The 16079-nt window shown below is 46.6% G+C and overlaps 1 protein-coding gene and 1 long non-coding RNA gene across 4 annotated transcripts in view; one reads left to right on the forward strand and one right to left on the reverse strand.

The window, feature by feature from the left end:
- Positions 1 to 1636: 1636 nt before the first annotated feature.
- On the reverse strand, positions 1637 to 2955 carry LOC116815644 (uncharacterized). The gene is made up of 3 exons (XR_004371532.2): positions 2767 to 2955; positions 2377 to 2734; positions 1637 to 1733 (listed from the first exon to the last, which is right to left on the reverse strand). It is a non-coding gene; the product is annotated as an uncharacterized LOC116815644 (long non-coding RNA).
- Positions 2956 to 3316: 361 nt separating this feature from the next.
- Positions 3317 to 16079, forward strand: part of IRS2 (insulin receptor substrate 2) — a 32837-nt gene continuing 20074 nt past the window's right edge. For 2 of the 3 annotated variants that reach the window (XM_032764137.2, XM_032764154.2), the window contains exon 1: positions 3317 to 6948. In XM_032764137.2, coding sequence (XP_032620028.1) covers positions 3564 to 6948 — 3385 coding nt within the window. In that variant the 5' untranslated portion in view covers positions 3317 to 3563. Of the gene's footprint in view, positions 6949 to 7960; positions 8239 to 16079 lie in introns of those variants that run through there. The other variant, XM_032764144.2, reaches the window with a different exon arrangement.

Below are 16079 nucleotides of genomic sequence, written 5' to 3' on the forward strand. Positions count from 1 at the left end.
AGGTACAGGAATTGGTTTCTAAATGAGTTATTACGGCCGGAACCAAGGATAATTTAAAGGACAGAGACTCTTCCTTAACTTTCTCTTGCATGGCGTGTGCATGGAGTAGCTAGCGCCATACGCTGTATTTACTTGTGTGTGTGTGTGTACGTGTGGTATGGGGTCTAGACTCGTGGAGGGGATCACAAGCTGCTAAGGGAACACTGGATTGTTTTCGCTGCTTGCGCCCGCCCTCTGCCCTGCACTATGGAAACTATATTTTTTCAACTTTACATTCAAAACAGATGACTTCAGCTGCATAATATACAGACACATGAACGTCCCGATGGCATTCAGAACAGAAATTTAAAAACAAGAATGTTTGTCTGACCTCCTGGCCCCTTCTCCTATGCATATGCAAAAGGGAGACAAGCTTTGCGAGTGAGTCTAGGAAAGGAGATGCGGCTGTGATTAAAAACAGAGGTTTTCAATAAACACTTTTGTCTTTATCCCAAGACTCTTATTATAACTTCCCCCCTTTCCACCACGGTGTGTTTTATGTTGCATGCTTCAGAACAAGCAATTATTTTGTTTTTCTCTATCACGGGGGCTATACATACACTCACCCACCACGGAGCTTGTCTGGTCCCGCTCTGTTCTCCACCCCGCACCACCCACCCAGAGACCGTACAGCTCGCTAGGCTCCTTCTTCCCCACCGGTCCCCCAGCTCATCTCTGGTCCCCTCTGTTCCCCACCGCGGCCGCCCCCTCCCCATACACACACACAAATCGTTTCTGGTTCCCATTCTGTTCCCCACCGCCCCCTCCCCATACACACATTACCGATATTCTCTTGGCCCATTCTGTTCCCCGCCGCGGCCGCCCCCTCCCCATACACACATCATAGATCGTTTCTGGTTCCCACTTTCTCCACCCCCGCACCTTACAGCTAGCCAGGTCCCCCTGATCCCGACCGCCCCCTCCCTATATACACGCATCATAGAGCTTGTCTGGTGTCCCCTCCTCCCCCACACAGAGAACTGAGATCTTTGCTGGTCTCCGTGCTGCCACACCCCCTCCCCCCACACAAAAGAGGTGCAAAGGGAAGGGGACAGAGAATGGTAAATCACCTCCCGCTTCTATAATTCCGCTCCCCCCCTTTCCTCCCCTCTCTTGTACAAGCAAGGGACAAATTGATCCCGCTGTTTGTTGTTGTGCGTGTAAGCCCAGTGAGATGACTAATTTTGGTTCTCGTAAACAAGCAGGGACCTCCTCTAATTGAGAGCCGTTCATCAACTGGGGCTTTGCACAAACAAGGGTGAGAAGCGCCGGGATCCCATCGCACACAGATGAACCGTAAAACGTAGCCGTGGAAAACAGAGTCACACAACCTAGGAATAGGGATTTGTAATGGTTAGAAAAACATGGACTCGTGCGCGCACCTTCGCCACAAGGAAAGAAGCCTGCAAAAACACACTGCAGCCGCGGCAGATTTCCAGAGTGTTAACACTGGGGAAGCATGTGAGGCTGCTACACTCCCCCTTCACAACTCTCATTACCTAATTGCCTCGATGTGCTCTAATCCCCCAGTGCGGCTGGCTTTGTTTCGCAAGGAAACACGAACGCTGCCCTGATACAGAGCAACGCAAAACACGGTGATCAATTAATTTACTTAATTAAAACATGAACGACGCCCCCTCCCCCCCTCGTTCTTCACTCTCCAGGTGGCATTTCTTCGTACACAGACACAGCAACTGTGGAGAAAAGGCAAACAAGCCCCTGATCAATGACAAACTAGCACAACCAGCAGCCCACCCGGCTACCCCTAGAGTCTCCGTTACTTTGTGTGGGGCTTGCGGGAGGAGCCAAGAGCAAATGCCTGATAGGGGGAGGAGGTCTGGGCGCTGTTATACGGGTTCAGGGAGCTAAAGGAGGCTGGGGGCTGGGCAGGGAATGTCTAGTGATTTAGGGGAGGCGGCTCTGGCTCCTGGGAGGGGAGAAGGCGGGGGTTGGAGACCCAGCCAGTGCACTGTGAGTGTGGCGGTGCTCCAGTGTATGAGTAGGAGGGTACTTCCCGGGGGAACAGGCACTCTCCAGAGCGGAGGGATCGGGGGGACCAAGCTAGTTCTGATGTGGCCGTCACAGAGGGGTGTATGCGGCACGCCTAAAAGGCAGGGAAGGGATTGGGGGGAGATGTGTGGCTGGGGACACAGAGGGACCAAGCCCGCTCGCTCGCAGGGGTGCCTGGCGCTGGAGAAGCACACTAGGACGGCAAACTTTGGTGTGTGTAGTAGGAAGGGAGACAAACACAGGGAAGCTCTGTTGCCTGGGGGATAGAGGGGAGAACCAGGCAAGGCAACGGAGCTTTATTGCCATTACAAGCTACACAAGCGTTACCGAAGCATGAAAGCTACATTCCTCTGGTATCTATCAGTCTGGCCAGGGCAGGACTTCGTACTGCCTGGGCTTTGATCCCATGTCCATTAGCATTAGCCGGGGTCAGGCTTGATGTGCGGCGGCAGGTTTGGTGATGGAGGCACACAAAAGCCGGCTGGTTAGATGGGGGGATGGCCAGCTCTGGCGCCTCTCGCCTTTGGGCCACGCTGCAGCGTCTTGCTTTTGAGGAAAACTGTCCCTCATTCTCGATCGCTGGCGGAAAGCTTCCCCTCATCCGTATCCGCCCTGGAGTAGTAAACATCGGCCCGGCTCAGCTTCCTCCGTCACACAGGCGGGTCCCTATGGCCCCCTCCCCTCTCTTTTTTTTTTTTTTTTTATTTCTACCTCTACCGTACGGTCACTGATTCTGCATCGAGTGCGAAGCTGCTGGAGCCTGCCCCGTTTCCCGCCCGACGAGGGGGCCTAACATGCTCGTTCAGTAACAGCGGGCTCTGCAGCCCCCCGACCACCTCGCGTGTCTATCTGGGCTTCACGCTCGCTTGGCGTTTTAGGCAAGCTCCGGCGTGCGTCTGTGCGGGGCACGGGAACGGAGCAGACGAGAGCGGGCGTATGTAGAGGGAGGGAGGGTGTGGGGGGACGGAAAGAAACAGAGGGAGAAAGAAGAGGGCGGAGACGCGCGAACAACCCAATAACAACCCGTCTCCCTTGACTCGGCCTCCTCCCACCATCCCCATTGGTGCACGGCGCTAGCCTTTCCCCGGCGCGGCACCCAATGCCGTAGGAAGCTGGCGGCGGATTGATGGCCTCGCCCACCTTTGCTCTGGCTTTCCCCTGCCCCACCTCCGTCTCGGTGTGTGAGCGTTTCGGTAACTCTGCGGGTCACGTGTTGTTTTGCTCTTTAGTTCAGCCCTTGGTGCGCGATGTGTTACTTACCGTGAAACTGTTACCGAGACAGGCAGCAGCGCCCAGCTCCGAGGCTCCGGAGAGCAGCAGCAGCGCCCAGGATCTAGAAGGACCTCAGGCAGCAGCAAGCCCAGACTGCACGGAGGAGCCAGGTCGGCAACAGCACCATCACCACCGCTCTGTATAGAGGAGCCAGGGTCACATCGGCGCCGGGGAGCAGGGGAATAAGCCCCCACCCCAGGGCGCTAAGAACTCAGCCCCCTGTCCCGCGCTCTGGGCTGGGGATGGCGAGCCCCACGCTGCTGGGGCTGCTGCCCCCCCTGAACTCCCCTCCTGGTCCTAACCTCAACAACAACAACAACCACCAGAGCGTGAGGAAATGCGGCTACCTGCGCAAGCAGAAGCACGGGCACAAGCGCTTCTTCGTGCTCAGGGGACCCGGCGGCAGCGGGGAGGAGCAGCCGGGGGCGGGGGGCGCCCGGCTGGAGTACTACGAGAACGAGAAGAAATGGAAGAACAAGTCGGGGGCTCCCAAGCGGGTGATCGCGCTGGATTCCTGCCTCAACATCAACAAGCGAGCGGACGCCAAGCACAAGTACCTGATCGCCCTCTACACCAAGGACGAGTACTTCGCCGTGGCGGCCGAGAACGAGCAGGAGCAGGAAGGCTGGTACCGGGCCCTCACGGACCTGCTCAACGAGGGCAAAGCCGCCTGCCAGGGTTCCCCGCTCCGCCACCTCTCCTCGCCCTTCTCCTCCTGCAGCGCCGCCGCCTCCTCCCTGGCCGGCGGCTGCGAGGACCTCAACTACGGGCTGATCGCCCCGGCCAGCGCTGCCTACCGGGAGGTCTGGCAGGTGACGCTGAAGCCCAAGGGCCTGGGGCAGAGTAAGAACCTGACCGGGGTGCACCGGCTCTGCCTCTCCGCTCGCACCATCGGCTTCGTGCGCCTCAACTGCGAGCTGCCTTCGGTCACGCTGCAGCTGATGAACATCCGCCGCTGCGGCCACTCCGACAGCTTCTTCTTCATGGAAGTGGGGCGGTCGGCGGCCACCGGGCCCGGCGAGCTCTGGATGCAGGCGGACGACTCGGTGGTGGCGCAGAACATCCACGAGACCATCCTGGGGGCCATGAAGGCGCTAAAGGAGCTGTCTGAGTTTCGGCCCCGCAGCAAGAGCCAGTCCTCCTCGTCCTCCTCCTCCGGGGGCGCCGGCGGCCCCGGAGCCTCCTCCACCCACCCCATCACCGTGCCCGGCCGCCGGCACCACCACCACCACATGGTCAACCTGCCGCCCAGCCAAACCGGCCTGCTGCGCCGCTCCCGCACAGACAGCCTGGCGGCCGGGGCCAGTGCCAGCGCCGGCACCAAGGGCACCCCGGGCCGGGTGCGGACGGCCAGCGAAGGGGATGGCTGCAGAGCAGGCTCGGTCGCCGGCAGCCCCATGAGCCCCGGCCCGGTGCGGACTCCCTTGAGCCGCTCGCACACTCTCAGTAGCGGCGGCAAGGCAGGGGGGAAGCTGGGGCCGGTGCCCCCCGTGGGTGGCCTGCAGAATAGTCGCTCCATGTCTATGCCCGTGTCTCACTCGCCCCCTGCCGCCACCAGCCCGATCAGCCTCTCCTCCAGCAGCGGGCTCGGCTCCGAGCCCCCCCACCCGCAGCGCGCGTCCAGCGGCAGCGCCTCGGTGTCAGGCTCCCCCAGCGACCCGGGCTTCATGTCCTTCGACGAATACGGCTCCAGCCCGGGCGGCGACCTACGGCCCTTCTCCTCCACCGCCAGCAACCGCAGCAACACGCCCGAGTCCGTCGCCGAGACCCCCCCAGTGCGGGACCGCGGGAGCGGCACGGACCTGTACGGCTACATGGCCATGGAGCGGCCCCAGAGCGGCCGGCTCTGCTACCGGCCCTGCCCGGACTCGGCGGGGGACAAGGGCCCCAGGAAGCGGACTTACTCGTTGACCACGCCGTGCAGCCAGCGGCCCGCCCCCCCGCAGGTCTCCTCCGCCTCCCTGGACGAGTACACCCTCATGCGGGCCACCTTCGCCGGCAGCTCCGGCCGCCTCTTCCCCGCGGCCTCCCCTAAAGTGACCTATACCCCCTACCCCGAGGACTACGGGGACATCGAGATCGGCTCCCACCGCAGCTCCGGCAGCAGCAGCAGCAACCTAGGGCCCCCGGCAGGGGGCGGCGGAGGAGGGGACGGCGGCTACATGCCCATGACGCCCGGGGTGGCCGCGGTTTTGGGGCCTGGCGGCCGGGGCGGCGATGACTACATGCCCATGAGCCCCACCAGCGTGTCCGCCCCCAAGCAGATCCTGCAGCCCCGGTCCGGGGCGGGCGGCGGCTACAAGACCAGCTCCCCCGGGGAGAGCTCCCCGGACGACAGCGGCTACATGCGGATGTGGGGCGGCTCCCGGCTGTCGGTGGAGAGCTCGGACGGGAGGCTGAGCGGCGGCGACTCCAGCAACATGTCCCCGCACGGGCAGCCCGCCGCCTCGCTCACCCCGCCCGACTTCTTCTTCGCCCTGGCTCAGGGCGCTGGAGACCCGCCAAAGGCCGCCTACGCCTGCAGCTCCCTGCCCCGCTCCTGCCCCAGCCAGGAGCCGGCCAAGGACAGTGACCAGTACGTGTTCATGAGCTCCCCGGGCAGGCTGCTCCCGGAGGAGCCGGCCTGCGGCGTGCGCCCCGCCGCCCCCTCCAACCACACGGTGCCTTCCCCGCTGCGGCACAGCCGGACCGAGAGCTTCCTGGGCCCGCGGGCGGTGCGGCCCTGCCGCCTGGCCCTGGACACCCTGCGGACGCTGCTGCCCAGCATGCAGGAGCAGCCCCTGCCGCCCGAGCCCCAGAGCCCCGGCGAGTACATCAACATCGACTTCGGGGAGGCGGCGGCCGCCCACAGCCTGGCCCCCTCGCTGGGCTCGGGCGCCGGGCGGCGGCGCTCCCCCCTCTCCGATTACATGAACCTGGACTTGGGCTCGCAGGCGGGCCCGGTGCCGGTGGGCTCCCTGGAGGCGTTCTCCCCGACGTCCTGCGCCAGCCGCGGCCGGCCCGACGGGCTCTACCTGCAGGCGGCGGTGGGGGTGGCCTGCCTGGCCAGCCCGCCCGACGGGGGGGATTACACGGAGATGACCTTCGGCCTGGCGGCCACCCCGCCCCAGCCCATCGCCCAAAAGCCAGAAAGTGCCCGGGTCACCAGCCCCACGGCCGGGGTGAAGAGACTCACCTTGGCCGGGGTGGAGGCTTTCATCCTCTCCAGCCCGCCTCCGGACCCCAACCGCGGGGCCAAGGTCATCCGGGCGGATCCCCAGGGGCGCCGGCGGCACAGCTCGGAGACCTTCTCCTCCACCACCACTGTGACCCCCGTGTCTCCTTCCTTTGCACATAACCCCAAACGGCACAACTCGGCCTCAGTGGAGAACGTGTCCCTCAGGAAAAGCGAAGGCCTGGAGGAGGAGCAGGGCAGCAGCCCCATGTGCCGGGAGACCTCCGCTGGCTTCCAGAACGGCCTCAACTACATCGCCATAGACGTGGTGGATGGGAGCGTGGCGAACTGTGACAAAGGCAGACCCAAAGGTAGGCACGCCATGAATGGGGACGTCAGTGGAGTGGAGACCAGCGCCTATGCCAGCATAGATTTCCTAGCCCGCAACCTGAAAGAAGCAACTGCTGTGAAAGGTGAGTAGTAGGTCGCTCTCCCAGTGTGCTGCTATTTGTATTTCTGGGAGATGTTGCCCTGTGGGGAGGCGGATGGTTTATCTCTCTTTCTCAGCTTTGTAAACTTTCCAGATAAAATATCTATATACAAGGAAACACTTAAATGTTGAGTGCTTCCTCTTCACAGGAACCCAAATCAGTGAGTACACAGTTCTATATTTTGGACATGCTACAGAAGTGTAGTTATTGAAAAATCTTCTAAGTGTTTGTTTAAGAGTTTGTAAAGCTTGAGTTAAAAGACAGTGAGGGAGCACATCAGATTACTAACAGATCCTTGGTCCTCTATCTGAAAGTCAAAACAGAACAACCGGGGAAGGATTATTCTGAATTTTTTTGACCTGTTGTGAAAGTATGAGCCTAAATCTGCAGTGAGCATGTGAAAACATTGATCTTTTCAGGAGTCATTGCATGTTTGAGGGTTACATATTGTTTTGCAAATTTTGTTTAAAGGCCTACCCAAGAGTGATGTGTAACTACATTGTAGCTGCCGGTTGAATCACAGTATCAGTGGCCAGTTGGTTGGTTTGCATTTTAAATGGATTGCAAATGCAGGCTGCTTGAAGACAAAAACAACCCTAAATAATTTAAAGCTTAATTTGAGAGAGATTTTCTGTCTTAATCATGTAGCTGTTCCTTTCCAAAGGCTGCTAGTTGTGCTTCCTAGCAAGAGGGAAAGTCTGTATTATAATTGGGGAGGCCAGGAACAGACAATATGTAAAGTATTGAAAGTTCATGATTGAGACACTGCAGGAATTCTCTTTGCTATTGCACTAGGGTATTTTTAACCTGTAATATGCGTTTATCGGTCTAGGGAGCTGAAATGACAAAGGTTTTACTTCCATGTTTATAGTTTTCATACAGATAATCAGTTTTAAGTAAAAAGTAGCCATTTCTGTCAGCCACTTGTAGAGGTTTTTGTTCTATTTATTATTGACTTGTTGATTTTGAAGAAGAAGATGTTCTTTTTTTATAGGAAGTGCAGAAAGATGGAAGAGATGAAAGTGGAGAAAGCTTTGAACCTAATTGAGAGGATTGTTGACTGAAATATCAGAATTTTTACAAGATGAACACACTGAATGGGAGAGTTAAGGACAGAAACAGACTTGTCAGTTATCTGTAGTTTTGCTTAGGCTGGTGCCAGGATTTACAAGGTTTGGGATAAATCAGTGTGAATGCTACAATTATTGGTTCCATTGCCTTATGTAAAGAATGTTTGGCTGTGGCATGTACATTAGAATTATGTTCCAGTAAAATCATAAGCTCTCAAACTCAATTTACAATTAAATACAACAAGATTTGAGTTTTGCTTGGCCCACCTACTGCCCTAACTGCATAACAAACCCATGTTGGGGAAGCACCACTTCTACAGTATCCTCCAAACTGCTGACCCTAAGGGGAACTCTGCCTAGGGGGAAAACCTGGACTGGATTAAAATGCTCCCAGCGTCCAGATTGGATTAAACTGTGGAAATTCTGTTCACTTAGCTAAGGGGAAACTGGCACTACATCTCTGATAAAGTTAATAAAACAAATATAGCAAAATGAAGTTAGAGAATGGTGAATGGTGGGAACTACTAGTTTAATTCTAGTAGTTATAAAATAATTAACAATTATTCAGATACTTGTTTTATTTTAATATTTTCTTTTGTGTGTGGGCTTCCTTTTTCTGTTTCTTATATGCATGTAAATGTGCAGTGAAGATCAGTGTCGTTGGGTGTTGGGCTAAATGTAGGAGGCACAGCTGATGACTATTTCTGCCATTCTGTTTCCCGCACCTGTGTGCTTGTTGAATATAATTACATTCACTCTATTCAGGAAGAATTATAGCCAATTTCAGGACAAAGAGTTAGGAAACACTTTGCATAACTGTTATCGGTGTTCTTGGTCATATTTTAAAGTGAGTGCTGTATGTTACATGTACTTTTAGTGAAAATAATTTGAACAAAAAGAGCAGTGCGATTAGGAAAGTGCAAGAATATTACTTTAGTAACAGAACGTGTAAGTACAGTAGTGGGCTATTGAAGGGCGCTATTAACATTTACAACTCTTGAGCTCTGTTTTGGTTTTGTTTACATAAGCACGTTGAAATTTGTTTACAGTACTACTACCATATTACTGCTGCTACTTCTTAAAGATCACCAGTACTGTTAGGGGTAGAATTCGAGGTTCTAAGGAATTTAATTTGTAAGATTAACAGGATTTTCATATTTTATGATGAGATACACATACAGAATTACAGAAGTATATGTATTAAGTATACTGGGTACTGTTTAACTCTCGTTTCTTATTTTAAGACAGTGGCAGTTCAGAATGATTTGGCTAAACTTTATTGATTTTTGATTAATGTTTCTATATACAGTTTACCATGGAGGTAGCCTATATTAGATGTGATGAGAATTGTTTACTTTGCTGTTTGTACTAATTGTTTACTGAATCACTAAAGCCATTGAGTGGGAACTAGGTTTATCCTTTCAAAGCTAAGGAGAAATTAACAGTTTTGTTTGGAGCAATTTAAAAACTGCTATGTATGCTTCTTTAGAAAGAAGTAAGGTGAAGAGCTCTTGTAAAAAATCTGTTTAAAAAATGTATCTTGTGTCAAAACAAAAAAATCCCCACACAAACAAACAAACCCAACTATTTGGTTTATCAGGAAATTAATATTTTAGTGTAAAAACATAGTCAGTTCAAATACTTTCGCATATCTATAGATATATTTTATTATGTAGGTAAATATCGTGTTTGAGTTTTTGTCCCTTTAACAAAGAAAATTAATCATGTGACTTTAAAAATAAAGATGCATTGGTTTTCATCAGTAATTTGCCTGTCTGCTTTAAAGAATAGTGTGCTTTTTGGAATTTTGAGCCAGTATCATCCTGTTACAATGAGAGCAAGCTAACACCACCAAAATAGCTTCAAACAGAAAAATAAAAAGGTTATTCAGAATTTATCAGTTAACTTAGTTCTGCTTCACTCTGAAAGCATGCAGGCCTGTGAGTCTAACAAGTACTTGCCTTCTTCTGAAATATAAATAAAATAGTGCTTTTACTAGACAGCTCTAAACTCTTGTTGCACACTGATTTATTAGTTAACATTCAGCTTTCTAAGTATGAAATAACAACCCTTTTGCAAAAGAACATTAGTTCATACAAAATTATGTATTTTCTTGCTTATGTAAACATTTTCACCTGGTTCCTCTTTTGGTGTAAATTGTTTGTTGCATTGGAGCTGTGCTAAATTACACCAACTGAGGATCTGACCTTTGGGTAAAACCCTGGCTCCATTGAGGTCACTAGTAATTTTGGCTTTAATCGGGTCAGGATTTCACCCTGTGATGCTTTTTATCCTGAAATCCTTACACAAAATTCCCAGTAGTAATTGTGCTTGAAATTAAAGATATTACAATTGAGGCCATTATCTTTGTTCTTTTCCCAAAAGCAACATGTGCTGTTTAAGTTTTCCAAAGTGTGACAGCAAATACATGTGATAGAGCACCTACCTATTGAGGTCTGTTGGCTCCCCCCCATTTTACTTCCTCTTGATTTATTAAAAAAGGGTCTTCAGTTATAACCTGTAATGCATTGGTTTTAAATGATCATAAAGTAAGATAGTGGTCTTTGAGAATAGGTAAAATGCTGTCTCACTAGCTCATAATTCTTGTAAGGATTTTATGAATATACTTAAACAGTACAAATGTCATATCTAGAGAAAATTCTCACATTGTTAAAACTGAAACTCTGATTTACTTTTCCTTTGTGTTCAGTTTGGATAATAAAACTAGAGAAGTCAGTTTCACTTTTTGGTTCTTATACTGATTGCCACAATATTTGGCTTAGAAACTGCAGGAAAATGTTTTAATTGCCTGTATTAAAAAATATCTTTTAATCAAACTGTCTTGTTAATTTTATGAAAACGTTCAAATACAGCTTTGTACATCTTTTTCAAAAGCCTATTTTTTTTTATTTTTTTTTTTAGTATAAATTACTAAAATGTAATATTTGCTCTTATTGATCTAGTGCCATGCAGTGGGTTATATACCTCAGAATTAATAGATTCCAGAACTGGCTTACCTCTTATATCTGATATGGCTGTGATTATAAATTACTTTGCAGTTAAAATTTAAGAGGTCCAGTTTCACCTTAGATGCTTGTTGGAAAATGTGCTACTGCCTTTTCAGATTGCATTCTTCTAGTAGAGGTAAAATGAAATGATTAAGTATCAAATCTGGCAGCATAACCTATAAAATACAAACTGCAAACTATACATTTTGTAAAATTAAATGAAAACTTTTACTTTTTAAAAAATTTCATTTTCAGTTTTAATTATGTGGATGTCAGATTTTTAAAAATGAGATAAAACACCAAAACCCATAAATGTATTTGGCTTTTATTTCTTATTTATAGTTTAAATTATATTTAGTTGCACTAAACATTTGAAGATTGTCATGGTTACTTTGAATCATTTAAGATACTTAATTATAGACTAAGTTGAACGGTGGGTTTGTTCTAAAGTGAACCAGTGTAGTCATTGCTCAGGGCAGAGGAAATGCTTAGGTTGATTGTTTCTGATAATTTGATTTCTTTCAAGATAGCTGCAGAGACTAACATTCACTTGTGTTGTAAGTAAAATACATAAAGGAATGTATTACCAGAAAGAGAGTTAGGACATATTTTGTATGCATACCCCCTCCATCCCCCCACTACAAAGAGGAAATAATGTTGGATCCTTTGTGCTGGTTTTACCATTTTTTAAAATATCGTTATATTGAAATACTGAAGCTTGTTTAAAAGTTGAAACATGGCATGCGTACACTGTAGTCAATTGAAGTAATGGATCTCCTCCCCCATTAGGAAGTTTAAAAAGTATTGTATATACAATCCAGGTATTTTCAGTTTAAGCCAGATCTTCTCAAAAGCAGCAAGAGCACTTAACAAAATGTCTGTCTTTTCCATCTAGCAAACAAATCCTAAAGAAATGTTTAACTGTTTTTGAATTTTTTAAAGACCATCATGTGCTGTAATGTATGTCTGTGCGTATACAGTCTTCACTTATGGACTGTATTTGTGTCCATGAATGCATCTATTTTGTGTTTTTTGAAATTGTGAAGACAGCATTTGCTGAGAGTTGGTAGATTTTTCAGTATATTAGCAAAATGCATAAAATAAACCATCTAAAACAAATAGACAAAGTTTATCTAATAGACTTTTCTATGTAGATTCATTTAATATTTAGTTGTAATTCTTGTAATTCCACATAGAATTCAAGAGTTCATTTTCAAGCAAATGCTATCTCTGGGTCTGATTCTATGCTCGTTGAAGTCAGTAGCATTCACTGATTTCAGTAGTGCAGTATAAAACTTTAGGTTCTCATTTTGGTACCCACAATCCTGGTATCTGAATGCTTATTTTTCTAAGTGTCACATTGCTTCTCTGAATGAAAATATAGCTATTTTGTTTTTTTTATAGCTCCTTCTCTGTATGTGTTTGTAAGGAGGTCATCAGGGGCAGACTTGCACTAGTAAACCCAAATTCACGTGAGTAGTAGTCTTGCTGACCATGTAGCCCTTACTAAAGCAAAATTCTTAATGAATTTAGTGTCACTTTTTTTTGATGTGAGCAAGAGTTGCAGGTTTAAGTTCTAAAGGCCTGATCTAAAGCTCACTGAAATAAATAGAAATCCCCCCTCTTCCTCAGTTCTTTATTGTGTCTGCATAAGGATAAAATAATTGATTGGTAAACTGATAGCATGTATAGCAACTTACTTTTTAGTTTTACTAAAAGGTAGACATGCATCCTGCTCCTAATGTGTAGACAGCTAGACACTGGTGCTTAGCATGTTGGATAGTTTCTAATCAATATGCATGATTATGTGGAGACTAGTCTGCTGAGTTGCATATTTATTCATATACATGCAAATATGTTTCTGTTGGTACTGTAGATGAAAATTTACTGCTAAAAATAGCTTGATTTAATCAAAAGTGGATGTTTGATTTGAACTTGAATCTAATGGGCAACAATCTGGTTGAAAATACCTTTAAAGGAATACAGTCAAAGTTTATCCTGTTTCTCTCCCCACCCCCATCAGTTTGTGCAGTCCATATAATTTTTTCCAAAACAGATATTTAAAATTTTTCTAGCAAAATGGCAGTAGTCCTGTGCTATGTGGAAATGTACAAAAAATGCCAGTGTTTGAATGCAATGAAGAGTAAATGCATTTTAAGGATCAGTAGCTTCCATTCTTGTATGTGGTGTGGTGTTGTGGCCCTGTTGGTCCTAGGGTTATAGAGAAACAAGGTGGGTGAGGTAATATATTTTATTCGACCAACTTCTGTTGGTGAGAGAGACAAACTTCTGAGATGAGCTCTGTGTAAGCTTGAAAACTCATCTCTGTCACCAACAGAAATTAGTCCAATAGAAGATATTGCCTCACACACCTTGCCTTTCTTTTAAGGAAGCAGATTGTGATTTCAAGGTTTTGAGTGGGGGAAATACTTTTCAAATGGATATAAATACCTCTGTGAATTTTTAAAAAACTATTGATAAATTTTCTTTTTGAGTTACAGATCTTGCACTAGTATGTTTTGGTTGGAATTCTGATAGAACTTTCATTTTTATTTGTTTGTTTTACAGTAGTGTCTGGACTAAAGTCTCCAACTGAGATCAGATACTGTACATGCATATCCAAAGAATTTCTAACCCAACGTGCGTACAAAGTGTGGGGGAAAGGTTTTGGTGAAGTATTAGTACTCTTCCCACATTATGGCTAATTTCAGTAACGTTCCTAAGAAATAAGCCATTAACTCAGTTGTAGATAAACTCATTAAGTAGCTGACACTTAAATTTGCCTCTGCATAGGTAATTAACAGTTCAGTCATTGGAGCTATAGTATCATTACCGGAGTTCATAATTTAACAAGCTCTACAGTTTTAAAAAAAGTAGCTTGTGTGTGTATGTGGGAGGTACATACACTTGTACAATAAACACAGAATAGCTGTCCAATATACGTAACCCATAAGTGCATTTTATTCTAATAAACAGCATATTGAAATAGTTAAACAGATGAAGAAAAACCCATATAACATCTACACTGCAAAATACCCAGTAATGTAATAGCTTGATTCCACAGATTAGGAGTGAGTCAGTGTTTTGTTTACATTATTTGTCAGTCTCTTCAGCATCCTAGAAGAGAATACTTCCTTCCTGGCAGATGGTAGCCTCAGGGCCATGCACCTGCTATTACAAGTAATATGCTGTAGTAACCTACCCCAGCCTCACTGTTGACAATGGGTTGTTAGCCCACTGTTGAGCTCACAGCCTAAATAGAATAAGGAGCATATTTGTCCTTCAACAAGGGACTGAAATATCTTAGGAAACACAATAGAGATGGTACACAAAGAATTGTACTACAGTCTAAAGTATCTTTCTTTTAGAAGAAGTGTGTAGTGAACCACTTTAAGACACATTATAACTGAAGATCATGAACTGTATCACCAGGGAGAGGATTTTCTGTTCTCTCATCCAATAGATTGATAGCCCATGTTGGATTTAATACGTCTATCTAGGCAGTCAGAACACTCTCATAGCTTAGCTAAATGTGCTTTAACAATGCATCCATCTGTAACCTGTATTACCTCACTTACCTTGTCTCTCTAGTAACCTGTAGTGGAGTTCTTTTCGAGAGGAATTGGTTTTCCATGTGGAACTCTCTAACTTGTGGCTGTGAGAAGGCTGAAATAGTTATGCACAGTCCACTCTGATCCTGTTATACAGATGTACTAAAGGTGTACTAAAAAGTAATAATGTCTATTTCATTATACTTTAATGCTGTATTTGTGGCTGCAGAATACAGTAGAATCTCTAGGTCTTTTGAGTAACAACACCGTCTGTTAACAACCATGTCATTGGGGCCATCTTCTGTTAATTTGACTGTCATTAATTTCTCTTATGCATTAAAGTTTTTTGTTTTGAAGATGGAGGATATCTTTAGTTTTAGTGGAAGGCTTTCCAAAGGGGAGAGTGTCCTTTAAGTAGGCCAGGATATTCATGCTAAATTTAAAAACTATCCAAATATTACCCTGAGTTTGTATAGTGTTAAACAGAATTATTTGATACATAGATTAGACATTATTGAGCAGCTTGTTTTTTGTTTGAAGAGGTTAGAAATGGAGGCTTTAATATAATGCCAATATAGCAAACTTGCTGATACCAGAAACAGCAGACATTTCTTAGAAACAGTAGACCATAATGGCAAATTTTCCATTTTGTACAACTTCGTCAAGTGATGTTTTAACAATATTTATGTGATTAAATGCTGTGGTGATGAGTATAGAATATGACATGTTCTGCTTTCACTTTGGTGTTGATTTCTAAATCTGTTTTAAAGATATAGGCAATCTAAAGTTGATCTGCAGTAATACTGTAGGTATGACTTAAGACAGAAACACATCAATAAGTCATTTCAGTAACAGTTGTAAAATCATGTCAGTGAAAACTGTTAAATTGGATAGAATAAAATTTTAATTAACCTTAGGTTTGCTTCTCTGATTCAGTTCTCCAGGGAGTGTATTATTTTTAAATAATAGCTAATGCAGTCATTCTGTAGAGTTTAACACCTCTTAAAGTTGGTTCTTTAAGGATATATTGTCAAACTATTTAAGGTGAGAATTTAGAGGCCTTTTTTGACAGAAGGTTGTATGCAACCTGATAGGAGTAGATTTAAAAAAAAATCCAATGAAATGCTTTCTGGGGGCAGTTAAACTTAATTGTCCAATGGAGAAGACACAGACTATTTTTGTGCTATTGCTTGAGTACCAGAAAGTAAGAGTGACTTGGCTTTCGTAGTTCAAGGCAAGTGAAAATGAAAAGTAAGGAAGCATAATAACTTGCCACATGACACTTGTTGTTTAAACAGCAAGAATAAAAACAAAATTGTCTCATGGAAGTACAGGATTGATTTGTGTGGTTATCAGTGTATTGTGTAATACTTTCATAACAGTATTGGATTTATTCAAACTATTATGTTTTCTGCAGTGCTTGAGTTATGTATCTATTAATTCTAGAGGAGGGGCAGTGATGTTTTTTCCTAATGCAGTCTCTT

Source organism: Chelonoidis abingdonii, chromosome 1 (genome assembly GCF_003597395.2).
Source record: "Chelonoidis abingdonii isolate Lonesome George chromosome 1, CheloAbing_2.0, whole genome shotgun sequence".
NCBI classification, from domain to species: domain Eukaryota; kingdom Metazoa; phylum Chordata; order Testudines; family Testudinidae; genus Chelonoidis; species Chelonoidis abingdonii.